The sequence below is a fragment of the Microcaecilia unicolor genome, chromosome 1 (assembly GCF_901765095.1).
Source record: "Microcaecilia unicolor chromosome 1, aMicUni1.1, whole genome shotgun sequence".
NCBI classification, from domain to species: Eukaryota; Metazoa; Chordata; class Amphibia; order Gymnophiona; family Siphonopidae; genus Microcaecilia; species Microcaecilia unicolor.
In genome coordinates this window covers 174,640,352-174,654,845 of record NC_044031.1, presented here as the reverse complement: position 1 = coordinate 174,654,845, position 14,494 = coordinate 174,640,352, and the positions used below count along the sequence as shown (strand labels likewise).

General features: G+C 44.3%; 1 protein-coding gene across 1 annotated transcript in view; it reads left to right on the top strand.

The window, feature by feature from the left end:
• RFTN1 (raftlin, lipid raft linker 1) overlaps window positions 1-14,494 on the top strand; it is a 319,836-nt gene that overhangs the window by 232,930 nt on the left and 72,412 nt on the right. The window contains 7 exon segments of the mRNA XM_030202597.1: window positions 2,484-2,571; window positions 2,574-2,755; window positions 2,757-2,792; window positions 2,794-2,908; window positions 11,934-12,106; window positions 12,108-12,137; window position 14,133. Of these exon segments, the coding sequence (XP_030058457.1) occupies window positions 2,484-2,571; window positions 2,574-2,755; window positions 2,757-2,792; window positions 2,794-2,908; window positions 11,934-12,106; window positions 12,108-12,137; window position 14,133 (625 nt within the window).

Sequence of the window (14,494 nt, the reverse complement as noted above, 5' to 3'; positions counted from 1 at the left end):
GGTGGTGTACAGATATGGGGCATAAGGAATCCTCAGCACCCATGACACTTAGCAGGAGTCTACCACTAGGGATTATGGGTACCATTTTGAACTGGCACTAGTAGGGGCAGGTGTGACAAAGGATTGCATCTGCCCCATATCTAAACAACACCACTGACTGAAGTAGGACTTGGTGGGCCTATAGAGGATGGAAGGTCTTTTTCAGGGGATCTGAGGGGAGGCAGGGCTTGAATTCTGAATATTAGTGTGTTTTCAGGGAGGTAGGGGTTCTGGTGGGTATGTTTGGGGGAGGAGGGTCTTTGCTGGGTGGATGGAGAAGGGGAGAGATGTCCCAGGAACCCTGGACAGCTTCTATTTTACTGTGTCAGCCACTTTAAGAGAGGGTCCCCTGGGAGCATGGACCAAGTGTTAGTGGCCCAGTGCTTCTGGGCAGCAAAATATGCCAAATTTGAGCTGGCATTATTTTTACTGGAAATACGCAGCTTGCGAAGTTCAACAGAAGCTTTATTATTTGATAACATAATAATAGGAGTTTTGCATACATTGCATGCTTTGCATCTCATCCTTATGTAGCCCATGGTAATTTAAACTAATATGCATTATGGTAAAATAATACACAATTTTTCATTTAACTCGTGTGTAAAGCACATTGATTTACATTTGTATCGAAACCAAAAAAAATACTAAGACTCAAAACGTTGAGTATGTTAGCAAATCCTTCGGAGTGCAGTGTGGTTTCCTGGACTGAAGAGCTGAGTGGAACTGAAAAAAGTTTCTCCCAAACCCCCGAATCGCTATTCCATACCATTAACCCACCTCAGCTTGCCTGTAAGTGGACTGGAAATGAGGTGTGTGATAAAAGTGGCATGAGAGTGAGCAAAGACTGAAGTTTGTGTGGAAGGATTTTCTTTTGTGGTCCAGGACTGGAGCTAGCACCAGGGTGAGACCCGGGTTACTTAGGGTAGAAGCCAGTGAATAGTTATCCTCTGTACAGCGAAGGTGAGACCAACTCAACCCCAAATGAGCCCATTGGATCAGCAGAAGGTGAGGACCCACCCCCAAAAGAGCCCATCGGATCATCAGAAGGTGAATCTTTGATTAAGGATCAAATGCTGGTTCAAATGGGCTCCTCCAGGGGCTTGTCACTCCCGCAGTCCAGAAGATAACTACGCACTGTTTTCTTTTGACTGTGTAGCTCTTGTGGTTTCAGCTTTCTCTCTAATCAACCTCCCCCTCCACCACCCAAGACTCCTGTTGGCTAGTTTGGGAGAGACACTTCCTTCCTGCAGATAGTGGCAGGAATTGGAACAGAGTATTATTGCTGTGCTGAGGGAGAATTACATTTTACACTGGGAATCAATTCCAAATGTGTTACTTTTCCACTCAGTGCAGGAGACTTGGCACCTGGGTCAAGGAAGGATCAGAATCCAAGGAAACTTATCCCAACCAAATTACTCGAAACCAACTATGTATCTCTGGATCTAGAAAACTCGTCTCATACTATATTCACTTGATTGATCATGTACTTCATCAGTTGTATTTAACCTTCAGACCTGGAAATCTGCTGCATAGTATACAGTCTCGTGTTGTTTCCTGGGGAGCTACCCTCCAGTTCTGCTCACATGCTTTTTAGTGGAGTTTTGTTTTCAGAAAAGAAAACAATACTAGAATTAAAGAGGAAGTTCTATTTGATAACTTACTAAAATCTGTAGTTGTAGATGCAGTAGTATACCATGTCAGGAAGTGGGAGATTCACAATGTTCTATAAAACGTACTCACAGTCCGTATACAGGTGCGCACTGCAGAGCAATAAATTAGGTTGCTGCTGCAGCTAATGATTACTAAAATAAGATTTGCTCATGCACCACAACCCTCCCTGTTCCTGTAATACTCAAAGGAAGTTCAGGAGATAAGACACAAAATATAAAATAAAATTCTTGAAAGAGTTCAAGTGGAAAAGCCTTGTAGGGAGAGGACTAACAAGAGAAAAGGGAAGTTCATGTTTGGCTACTTAATGATATGTGGCCCTTTGCAGCAGTTCTTTTTCCCTTTTCTTCTTTCCTGTCACGTTAATGGAATGGAAGTTCCTTTCTCTCTGCTGATTATTTGTGATTGTACCCATTTGATAGCACGTCTTTAAGTGAAAATCAATACATGTAACCTTGATCCTTGCAGCCCGCATTACCATGTTCCACATCCAGCTATTCCATTTACAGAACTCAAAGAGCAATTTCATCTGTCATTCTGGCAAAATTAGTTTTGACAATCTGAACACATTTTTTGTCGGTTTGCAAAATTCAGTACGTTGGACTTGGTCCCTTATTTTTACGCTTCACAAGCATAATAGCTGGATTTTATCTAGAAAATTATACTTTCAAAATACCAATCTAAGTTGTTGTATGAAGAGTCAGTTATTAAAAACTGTACAGAATCTTTGGAGCATTTTGCTTCTTGATTTCACTGTATCTCCCTTTTACTTGCAGATTAAAGGTGCAGCAGGTCAGGGCTTGAAGTTTGTTGGAATTATACATCAGTATAGTTCTCAAGCGAACCATAATGCCATCACCAATGAAACACTACCCACAACAGTTCTGCAGAAGTGAAAGATGTTTGGCAATTTATCAAAAAGTCTTGAAGGTCATGCATCATTGGGCAGCGAGAAATCATCGATGGCAGTAATGGATTCACTGGACCAGCACCAAGTGAGATAATTGCTGACCAAGGTACAGAACTCAGTGAAGAATTGAAAGGTGAAGGGAGAGGTTACTCAGCAACCAGACTTGGGCCTAGGAAGGGGAAAAAAATGGAGAACAGCTTCAGCAGGAGAACACAAATATTTCAGCAGAGAAACAAGAAAGGGGGCCTCAGAGAGACAACCCAACCTTCTGTGCTGAAGTACCTGTTCAAAGTAAGTAATTTAATTTCATTGAAGAATGCATTTTCCTTATACAAAAGCCAAAATGAACGGAGTAGCCTAGTGGTTAAAACAGTAGGCTGTAACCCAGAGAGAATAGGGTTCAAATCCCATTGACACTCTTTGTGGTCACTTAACCTCCTGTATAAGTTTCAATTGTAAGTCCATTGGGGACAGGAAAATATCTACTGTACCTGAATGTAACTTGCCTGGAACTGCCACTAGAAAGATGTGAACTAAATAATAATAATATTACCGCACACACTCTGATAACAATTTATAAAATTAATACACAAATGTCCAAAGGCAATGCAAAATCTAACCAAGTTTTCAAGGATTTTCTAAATTTACAGGGCTATATTTTCAGGAACAGTGGTGGCTGTGATTTATATACCACTGTTCCTGAAAATACACCAGCACCATCTAAATTAATGCATATACGCAGCACCGTCCAAATTGTGCCCATGCCACAGCCCTTGAAATCTGTGTGGTGTGCATCTCCACATGTAAATAGCAGCTTTTCTGAAATTTCCGTTTACACATATATGCAATGTACACATGTAAATGCTTTGCAATTTACACATGGAGATGCCTCTAAAATAATCCTTAAATCACACAAAAACAAAGATTAGGGCCATATCACAAATAATTTTGGAAAGCAATGGTTATAGATTCCTAAACACCACTCACCACTGAGCAGAGAGCCAGTGCATTTGCAAAAACAGAGGTGGTGTCTTATCCATCCAGACCCGCCAGTGATACATATGGAGGTAATATTCAGCAACATTTACAATCAGGCACTGTTGCAGTAATCCACCTTAGGAAAAGAGCATTGACACTGCCTGATTTCCTTCTTTAAGGGGCCCTTTACTAAAGGGTTGCTGTGCAGCAACCTGGAGCTACCAGTGGCCCAACACATAGGGTTCCATATTTGCTCCCTCTAAAAAGAGGACACATGCCCTGCCCCTGTCCTGCCCCACCCCACCCCACCCCATCACATACCACCCCACCCCTTTCAACACCCCCCCGCACCCCCATCACACCCCCCTAAGGGTGTCCTATCCTCCCCTCCCCTTACCTTACTATACTGCCTTGGTGGTCTAGTGACCTCTTTGGGGCAGGAAAAGAGCCCCCTCTTTCCTGCCCTGCATACTGTTGCTTGCTGATGGTCCCCGGCGCCGATTCAAATGGCCACGAGAGTGCGAGGCCACTTCAACTCCGGCGGCCATTTTGACTTGGGACCGACAGCAATGAACCAGTATGCAGGCAGGAAGAGGGGGCTCTTTCCTGCCCCGAAGAGGTCACTTAGACCACCATGGCAGTATTGTAAGGTAACGGGAGGGGACTAGGATAGGACACGACTAGGCCCACCAGCATGCCTGTTTGTCCGGAAATCCATAGAAGGGGCAGGCTGGTAAAAACCTGCTGGTTGCCCGGCCATGTCCTCACAACAGAGGACATGTCCTGATAAAACCGGACATATGGTAACCCTATCAACACGGGTGCTGGCAGTAGTTCCACCCCGGCACTAGCGGAACTATTTAAAAACTATTTCTTCAGGGGGTTACCTGGTGGTAATCAGGGCAGCAATCGTGCACTGCCCGGTTAGCCTGGGAGCCCTTACCGCCACCTCAGTGGGTGGCGGTAAGTGCTCACCCCCTGAAATGCCGCACAGCAAGTGCGAACTTACTGCACAGCCATTTCATTTTTGGTTATTTTCACCTGCTGCGGTAGAAGGGGACCTGGCACGATGCAAAAACGAGGGCACCTTTTACACAGCTTAGTAAAAGAACCCCTAAATCAGGTTAAAGCTAGACAGGATTTAAGTTGTCTAACAAAACATAGGGGTGCAACATATTTTTTACTGATCACAGCAAACTGCTCGTCCATTGTTAATCTAGAATTTAGTATTGATGGCTTGCCACTTCTTACTCATCTCCTCTTGCTCTGATCCACCTCTGTTATGTATCTTACTGCTCTCCCGACCTGTAAGTTCCTTTCATGAGGAGTTTCCCTAGTGCTGAGTGCATGCTAGCAGAAGAGAAGGGCCATGACGCCATACCATTAGGCCACTGGAGGGCGGGGGCACTTTTAGAGCGGCATCCACCCCCATACACACAGCACTCTGGCATTGACTCCAGCCCTTCCTTCCCCGAATTTACCTTCTTTTCTTGCTTTCCAAAAGTCAGGGCGGCAGCGGTTTCCCATATGCTGCCCTGCCGCCGACCCCTTCTCTCTTTATGGCCTGTCTCTTTGATGTACTTCCTGTTTTCTTGGAGGCAGGGTGGGCTGCAGTAGGAGAAGGGGCCAGGACCGGTGCAGGGTTACCGTATGAGAACCGCTGCCGCTCCAACTTTTGGAAAGCCAGAAAAGAAGGTACATTCGGGAAGGAAAGAAGGAGGAGATGTCAGACTGGGGGGGGGGGGGGAGCAGAGCCAGGTGGTAGACTACCCCCTTGCCTCAGACTGGTTAGACTCTTGGGCTGCCCCTGGGACGGGCTTAGATTACACCTAATTGAACAGTCCCAATATGGGTAGGTTTGGAAAGAGTGGGGAAGGCTGCTGAAGGTGGGCACACCACTGGTCTATTCAAACTTTAACAGATGGCAAGCATAGGACAAGCACAGAGGATCTCTAAGGCAGAGGAAGGTTAGTAGATGGTATAGATGTACAGACTTGATAAGCCATTGTGGTCTTTATCTGCTGTCATTTTCTACGTTTCTACAGTTCTGAGACTTTTTGTACTGTCAGATAATGGAATCTCCTGTCCATAACAAGCTGTATTTTCCCAAATGAATCTTGTATAGATTCAGTTGCATCCAATTTTTATAAATAGTAAAACAGTGTGATATTTTAGGATAAGTACTCTCCCATGTGTTCTCTAAAGAGATAATTATCTGAATATTGTCAGCATAATAAAATGCTTATATCCCAGTCCACATTTTAATCTGTTAATCGGATGGAGAAAAATATTCAATAAGAGGGAGAGAAAAGTGGTGTTTGTTGTAAGTTCTAAAAATGGAAAACTTAAATAAAAATAAAGATTTAAAAATGTAAGTGTTCTTTTACTAAGGTGTGCTAATGATTAGCATGCGCTAAGTTATAAGAAGCCCATTATATTCTTTGAGTGTTTTATCATTTTACGTGTGCTAATCATTAGCATGCACTAAATCTGTTAGTGCACCTTAAAAGGACCCCATATTAAATAAGACTAGTAAAAAGGCCTGTTTCTGACACAAATAAAACCGAGCGCTAGCAAGGTTTACCTCGGAGTGTGTATGTTGAGAGAGTGTGTGTGAGAGTGACTGTGTGAGAGAGAGAGAGTGAATGTGCAAGTGTGTGTGTGTGTGACAGAGAGAGAGTGAGTGTGGGTGCGAGTGTGTCTGTGAGAGAGAGAGAGTGTGTGTGAGAATGAGAGTGTGTGCGAGTGCGTATGTGAGCCACAGTGAGTGTGAGAGAGTGTGTTTCACACAGATACAGTGTGTGTGTGAGACACATAGAGTGTGAGAGAGTATGTGTGCGATACACAGACTCTCTGTGAGACAGAGAGAGTGTATGAGATTCAAGAGAGGGTGTTTGAGAGTGAATGTGATACAGTGTGAGACATAGAGTGTGTGAGAGACAGTGTGTGAGAGTGAGAGAGAGAAAGACACTGACTGTGAGAGAGAGAGAGAGAGAGAGCGTGCGTGTGTGTGACAGAGATACCCTCCCTCCCTCCCCTCTCTGGTCTCAGGACCCCCCTCCTCCCATCTCCCCCCTCAGGTCTCTGGACCTCCTCCCCTCTGGTCTCAGGACCCCTCCATCCTCCCCCTCTCTGGTCCCAGACCCCCTCACCCCCTCTCTGGTCTCAGAACCCCCTCACCCCACTCTGTCTCAGGACCCCCTCCCCCCCCCCCCCGCTCCCCTGGAGTGTACTGCTGAACTGGGAGGGGGTGGAGAATTGATGTGTAGAGCCTGAGCTCTTTCATTAAAAGTTGGAAACCATGGGTCAATTTAGTAGACAATGGAAAAGGTGCCGGTACTCAGTAACCCCAAGTACCCCCTCAAAAAAGCCCTGGCATTAGCCATCATGCTTGCAGATATCTTATAAATTCAGGTATAGTAGATATTTCTTTCTTCCAGGCGGGCTCACATATTTGTATAGAAATAAGAGTTAAAGTGGGAGTTACACTTGGGTCCTGTTGTTCAAAGTCAATGCACTGACTACCGTCATAAAGCCTGGTATCCACTGTCACTTTCGCTTCTTCAGTGGGAGGAAGTTGCTCCCTCCAGTGTTCAGCTGCTCAGTCAAGGCACCCTCTTGTGATTGAGACAGGTCTAGATAAAACATCTTCTTTTTTGCCTTTTGACGTTTCTTCCATTCCATTATCACTGAAAGAGGTCCTCATTTTGGGTTGGCCCTAACCCTGACCAAAACATGCCTCCTGCTATGTGGACTATTTGCAGTATAAGACATCCAAATTCTGCTTTTTGAAAATTGTGATTTGGACTTTTCTCAGCAGATGGGACATTTTTTTGAATAGGAATAAAGGAAAACCCCAGTGTTCACCAATCATTCCCCCAAAATGCCAGAGAGACATACATGTTTTCAACCAGTTTTGGCACTAGAGTCTCTATCTGAAGGTGTCATAAAATCAACTCCACAACATTGGAGCAGGCAATAAAATGCTGAGTCAGAAGTAGGTTCTAATCACTGGATCAGAGATAGCTAGTAGATGGTCATTTTGTCATTTTGGGGTACAAGTGCCCTAGCTGCAGTGTATGGGATCATCAGAGCATTGAATAAGGAGGCTGAGAGACCAGAATGTAACGCTTGTGAACTGATAAGAACAGACAATCGATGAAGATCCATAAGAACAGCGTACATGATAATTTTTCTTCACATAACACAATATCTTGGCTGCTGTGTTTTGAATCTTGAATATAGTTGCAAACTCTTGCTCCGTTATAGAGTGAATTGTAATAGTGAAGATGATTTGTAACTATTGTGTAAAGGAGAGTCTGCAGTGCTCCCTTTATCTAGAAATGGTTTTAGAACACGAAACTGTTGAACATTGTGAAAACAAGACTTGACTTTATTGAAACACCTGTTTGTCAAAAGGATAGCTGGGTCTCCACGTGGCAGCCCAAGATAAAAAGAGAATCATCAAGTGGGACTGTCTGACTAGAAATGAGTTGAGGGCAGTCTGGCTGGGGGGGGGGGCGGGGGGGGGGGGGGCGTGTGTACAACTAGAATCCATGTATCCAGAGTTTTTAAGACATTCAGTTTGAGTTGATTATCTTCAAGCCAATGTGCAATCGGTGAGAGATAGTTACTGAGCAAAGTAAGATCTGGACTTTTAGGATTTATTTTATTTATTTATTTATTGCATTTGTATCCCACATTTTCCCACCTATTGCAGGCTCAATGTGGCTTACATAGTTTTATTAGCATAGTTATTCCAATATATTGGGTACAGTTAGTATGTGCAGAGCTTAATTCAGGGGAGAAGAAGAAGGAAGGGATTTATTAGGGTAATTATAGAGGTGGGCTTTCATAACTGAATGGGTTGGATACACATAGGCCACTAGTTGAATATCATCAGCAAGGTAAAACCCACTGTTCCCTGGGATTGACCAAGTATGGCAAGGGGGCTCAAAATTATATTAACAATTGGGGGGGGGGGGCAGTACAGACTTAGAGGTATGCCACAATCTAGTTGATGAGCTTTGGAGAAAAGAGAGTTTTGGACAACACGAAAAACCCTTCCTTTAAGAATGAATCAAACCATTTAACTATAGACCCCCAATACTCAGCTCAATAAAGCACAAAAAGCAGCAACTAATGGTTTTACCATCCAAGTATCCAAACTGGGGATTTTAAACAATTCAGCAATCGCTGATTAGTTCCTAATATCCACCCAAGTTTCATCTTGGGCACTCCCGCCCGCCCAAGGCACGTAAGGCAGCAATGAGGTGGGGCAGTGTGGAAGCAGTGGGCAGGCAGACCAAAATGTGCCACCCTCTCCATGCTTTGGGCTCCGCCCCTCCTCACGTTGAGGTCTGGTGACTCCACTGCAGTATACAATCTAAAATTACAGGCAAACACAGAAAATAGAAAGGAACTACAATATCAGATAGGACAGGAAAGGCACAATCATACAAAGAACAAAGAGCAAAATGTAGTAAAGCAGAAGAAATAACAAAAGTAAGGCAAAAAAAGTCTCTGATTAATGTTACTAATTTTACTAGTAAAGTAACTGGCCAGTGCATTTGCACCAAAGTGCTGCTGTATTTGTCATACTTTACCTCAGATGATCTGAGTGACTTGCTTACAAAAACAGCTCCCAGCCCACTATCTCTCATTGATAGTGGCATAGGATGCAAGCATGGGAGGGTGGGGGGGGGGGGGGGAAATGCTTGATATGGTCCTGTCACCCATAAAACAAACTGGTGGTAGATTTCAAACACATTTAAAGGAGTACTTTTTCGGCTGATGCACATTTAAACTGTGCATATTGTTATCCGATAATATGATCAAATCTAGTACTAAAACTGAATTTATAAAGGGCTGGAGAAGTTTCTGCAGGACAGGTCCTTTAACATTTATCAGTCTGGTAGACCTAAGGATTGTAACAGAGTCTCGTTTGTGGATCTGATATGGTCTGCTTCAGGGAAGAGAATAATGGGATAGCATTTTCCCATCCAAATATATTTCATTATCAAACATGAACCTGATTGGTCATTTAAATACTATTTGCCACTAGCAATAAAGTTAAATACAACTCTACAGATGCATTTAATTCTTCCACTAAAGTGGCTCATGTTAATTCTTTTGGGTATTGACACTGGATAGTACATCTTGTTTTTAGTAACTAATGAGCCTATTATAACATAATTTTTTCCTACATTTGCATAAACAATTGCATTCCCTTTGGCAAAGTTGTAGCAAGTCTAATAATATTAACGAGAGAGGCGATGATCTGCAAGTGCTCAAGCAGTAAAAAATGAAACAGACTGTTATGATTGGTCCGATGCTTCTATCGCCTCTTTCCTCATAAACCTAAACCCTGAACCCGAGGTAGATGGTGGCCCTTGAGGGGGGAGGGGGGGATGATGTTATGATTCTACTGAAACAGGCAGGAGAATGACTGGGACTCGCTACTGATTGGCCTGTCAGGGATTGAGCTGACGTCTGAGGCAGCAGATGTCAGACCTTATTTAAACTTACCTCTCCCTACAGTGGACGCTCTAGCATTATCTCTTGCAGCTGTGAGCTCTCATTGTTCTGCTTAGTCTGTGCTCATGGCACAGAGTGTATTCTCTGTAGTTTGCTTGCTCTTCTCTTTGTCTGTGGTTTCTGTGTGTGCTGGTTGTTACTAGCTTTTCCCTGATTTACTTCACTGCAATGCAGCTGGGTCTGTTGTCTCTCCTCTGCCTCTTCTCTCCCTGCCCGCTGTGGTGTTGACTTGTCCATGGTAAGTTCATTCCTGCTTTGTTTAGTTTTCCCTCTAGCCTGCTTTAACCCTTTGTGTGCAGTGTTTGGTATTTGCCTTCTTAGGCAGTCTTTCTCGGTATCTGTTTAACTGGTTGTGTGCAGTGTTTAATTGTTATATCTTTTGTGAGATCTGCCTCTTTTAGGCAGCCCTTCTCTGTTGTCTGCTTTAACCCTTTCTGCACTCTTGTGAGCCCTGCTTCTTTCCTGTCTTTTTATTTGAAAGCAGCCTTTCTCTGTAGTCTGCTTTTGCTCATTTGTTATTTGGCTCTGGTGAGCTCTGTTCCACTTTTCTGGTTTAGTTAGTTAGAAGCTGCCTTTTCTTTCTGTCTGCTTTTGCCCTTGGCATGCTGTGTTTGATTTGGCCCTGGTGGGTCCTGGCCCTCCTCCGCCTGGGGGATTCTAGCAGCCTTTTCCTTCAGTTTGTTATTTCCTGCTTGGCCATTTCTGTGGAGCTTCGCTCCTTTAGGTTCCGAGTCTATAGTGTCCTGCTCTGACCCTGGCATTCCCTTTTCCCCTGTGGGCACTGCCTTCCGCTACTTGGGTTACTGTGAAGCCTTTGTTTGTATTCTCTCCCTTTGGTTGTCGTCTGTATCTGCCTGTTTGGTCTGACATCTTTCCCTTTGTGTCACTGCCTGGCGCTGTGTGCGCTGCCTGAGCGCCAGTCCCTTCTGGGACCTCTCGTTGTTCTTTTCCCTTCCCTAGTGTATGATTCAGTTCCAGTTCGGCCTTGTGGCCTGTACACGTGGACTCTGTATGAATGGGTTCCTGATCGGCCTTGCGGCCCACATGAGTGATCTATTTCTCTTTTCTGATGATGCTTGTTGATTTTCCTGAGTGTGCGGGGCTTTGTGGCCCATGATATTGCATAGCGCCTGTTTGGTCTACCCTAGGCCTTGGCCAAGGTCCTTCCTAGGCCTCAGCCTGGGCACAAGGGCTCACGATCAGATTAACATAGACTAGCATATAGCAGAATCAAGAAGTTTATTAAGTTAACACCCAACATGGCCACATTTCGTCTTAGAAAGGTTGCATCAGGAGCAAACTATAGGGGATTCAGAACACTTTCTCTCCCAGTAGTATTAAAATGTTAGGAAATAATTACAGCACTCCTTCTCATCAAAGCAGTTTACATTTGTTATATGCAGGTACTTTCTCTGTCCCTAGAGGGCTCACAATCTACATTTTTGTACCTAGGGCAATGGAGGGTTAAGTGACTTGTCCAAGGTCACAAGGAGCTACAGTGGGAATCAAACCCAGTTCCCCAAGTTCTCAGTCCACCACACTAACCATTAGGCTATGCATACTGCATGCAGGCTTAATGTTCCTTCATTAATAATCTATTTTTAGAGCATGTATTTGGGAAATTCAAATGTGCTATTTTCAATCCAAATAGAAAGAATTGTTGCTTAAACTACTAGCAGAAGTGAATATTGTTAATTCTTTTTGTCTTCTCATAACAAATGGTAACATTTTGATATCGGCACCTGAATGAGTATACGCAAAAACAGTACTTATAATGTCAATACCCAAATATTTTTTTCAGAAACTGAAATCTTTGCCATCTTCAATAAGCCAAAAACCCAGTTGGGATGCAGCAAGTACCGTACAGTTCATATCCCCATGAAGATCTACAAAAATGGGCAAACCATCAACAGCTTGGAAGCAAACTGGCTAGAACACATGACAGACCACTTCAAAAGAGGCAGCTCACTGGTGAAACGCCGCCTTTTATCTTGGAATGGTAAATGTATGGAATTTGTAGAGAGTATTACTGGGCTGTGGTTTAAACCAGGAAGACTACTTTTATATGTTGAATAGAAGGATTTAACCAGGGGTGTGCTGGTAAATTTTTAACAGGCTCTTTCTCCAGACATAGCCAGCTCTGCAGTTGGAAGGGCCAGGGGTGGCCGGTGGGGTGGGGGGGGGGGGGTGGGGGGGGAGCAACACTTGCCTCTCTCTCTCCTCCCTCCCTTCGTGCGGGCACACTAGGCATACTTTTGCTGCAGCCAATAAATGGACTGCCACCACTACCCAATGTCTTGCTCTGAGCAGCATGTTGGAACTTCTCTCATATGCTCAAGAAGTCCCAGCCTGCTGCCCAGAGCTGGAAACAAGGAGCGGGGAGCAGCAGTAGTCTATTTACTTGGCTGGCGGGGCTCAGCATCCCCACCAGCAAATAAAAGATAATTCAGCAGGGGCACAAGCCCACATTTTGGGAGCCAGTTGTTAAAGTAGCCATGGAGGGCCCTACTTTAACAACCGGCTCCCAAAATTCTTAAAAACTTAACAACCGGCTCTTGCGAGCCTGTGAGAGCCTGCTCCAGCACACCACTGGATTTAACCCCCCTGTTTATTAATCTGCAAGGCAATACTGACACAGCCCATTCAAAGTGAATGGGCTGTGTCGGCATTAGCGCACGACACAGTTCAGATGTGCTGGACAAGAGTTTTTGCCTTGGAAACTGGGAGTTTGTTCTCTACCAGCCCTTCCTCCATGAAAGACAGAAGGTGGAAGTAATTCAACAACACACTGAGTAGAGAAGCTGTTTAAACTTTTACACTGATGAAATCTTGATAGCATCACAGTAGCTTGAAGGGGGTCATACAGCAAAATACAGCATAGGCAGTTTCAATTCACAGAGGAGATAAGCTGCAGACTAATTCTTCAGACCCGATGGAGAGAGAAAAGTGTGTGGGCATGGCAACTTGCCCAGCATGCACAGAGACCAAGGCAAGCCAATAGAAAGAGTCCCAAAAGACACAGGGAGCTGGACATGTGCTCTGGAAGAGCCTATTACAGAGAACTACAGATTACAGGGATTTGTAGTTCAATTTCACATCCTTAATTAAAGGTACAGACAATGCTTAACATATATTCATAAATAACAAACAGTCTGCCTCCATACAAATGGAGGCAGAACAAAAACTATGGGGTACCTGCAGATAAATGTCAGTATTCTAGTCATGTACTCATGTAAGTGGCCTCTTATAGAATACTGATGAGCGGAAAAGTGAGTGCCATGGTTTGATGGTGCATACTTTGCAAGTAGACATGTGCATGGGCAGAGTGTGGGCAAGGTGTTTAAGTACATGTGTAAATCATAGAATACATTTTTGTTATCCAAGGCTTTTAAACAGCAACACGAAGCTTCCAGCAACATATATAATCTCATTCCAAGTATACATTAACCAATCATCAGATTGCTGTCTCCCCCTTTCTCCCCCCCCCCCCCCCACCACAGCCCTCTACCATTCCTCCCCACCCCATTAGGTCCTTGATCTTCCTCAATTGCTGCCCATAAATATAAATGCAACCAGGTGGTCATTGTTCCTTCAGTCACCTTGCTCCTTTAGAGAACCCCCCCCCCCCCCCATTCACTTTGGTATGTCCCCTACCTAACACCCTCCCAGTTATTGGCCTCTCCTCCCAAACTCTTCCAACTTATGACACCTCTATTCCTTCCCCTTAACTAGGCTCCTACTTTTCTTCATAGAGTAGGCTTGACTAGAGAGGTGTGGTAGCCGTGTTAGTCCACTTTTAATGGTAATTAATAGAAATAAAACAAAATAAAACATGGAAAAGAAAATAAGATGATACTTTTTTATTGGACATAACTTAATACATTTCTTGATTAGCTTTTGAAGGTTGCCCTTCATCAGATCGGAAATAAGCAAATGTTGATGGATGACAGTATATATGCACCTGGGAGCAATTTCTGAAGTCCACTGCAGTGCCCCCTAGGGTGCCCGGTTGGTGTCCTGGCATGTCAGGGGGACCAGTGCACTATGAATTCTGGCTCCTCCCATGACCAAAGGGCTTGCATTTGGTCGTTTCTGAGATGGGCGTCCTCGGTTTCCATTATTACCAAAAACCGGAGACGACCATCTCTAAGGTCGACCTAAATGTTGAGATTTGGGTGTCCCCGACCGTATTATCGAAACGAAAGATGGATGCCCATCTTGTTTCGATAATACGAGTTTCCCCGCCCCTTTGCCGGGACATCCTGCAAGGTCGTCCTCAGGAAAACTTGGGCACCCCGTTCGATTATGCCCCTCCATGGCACTTAGGCCTTATACAGTAACACCTAGTGCACATAGACATCT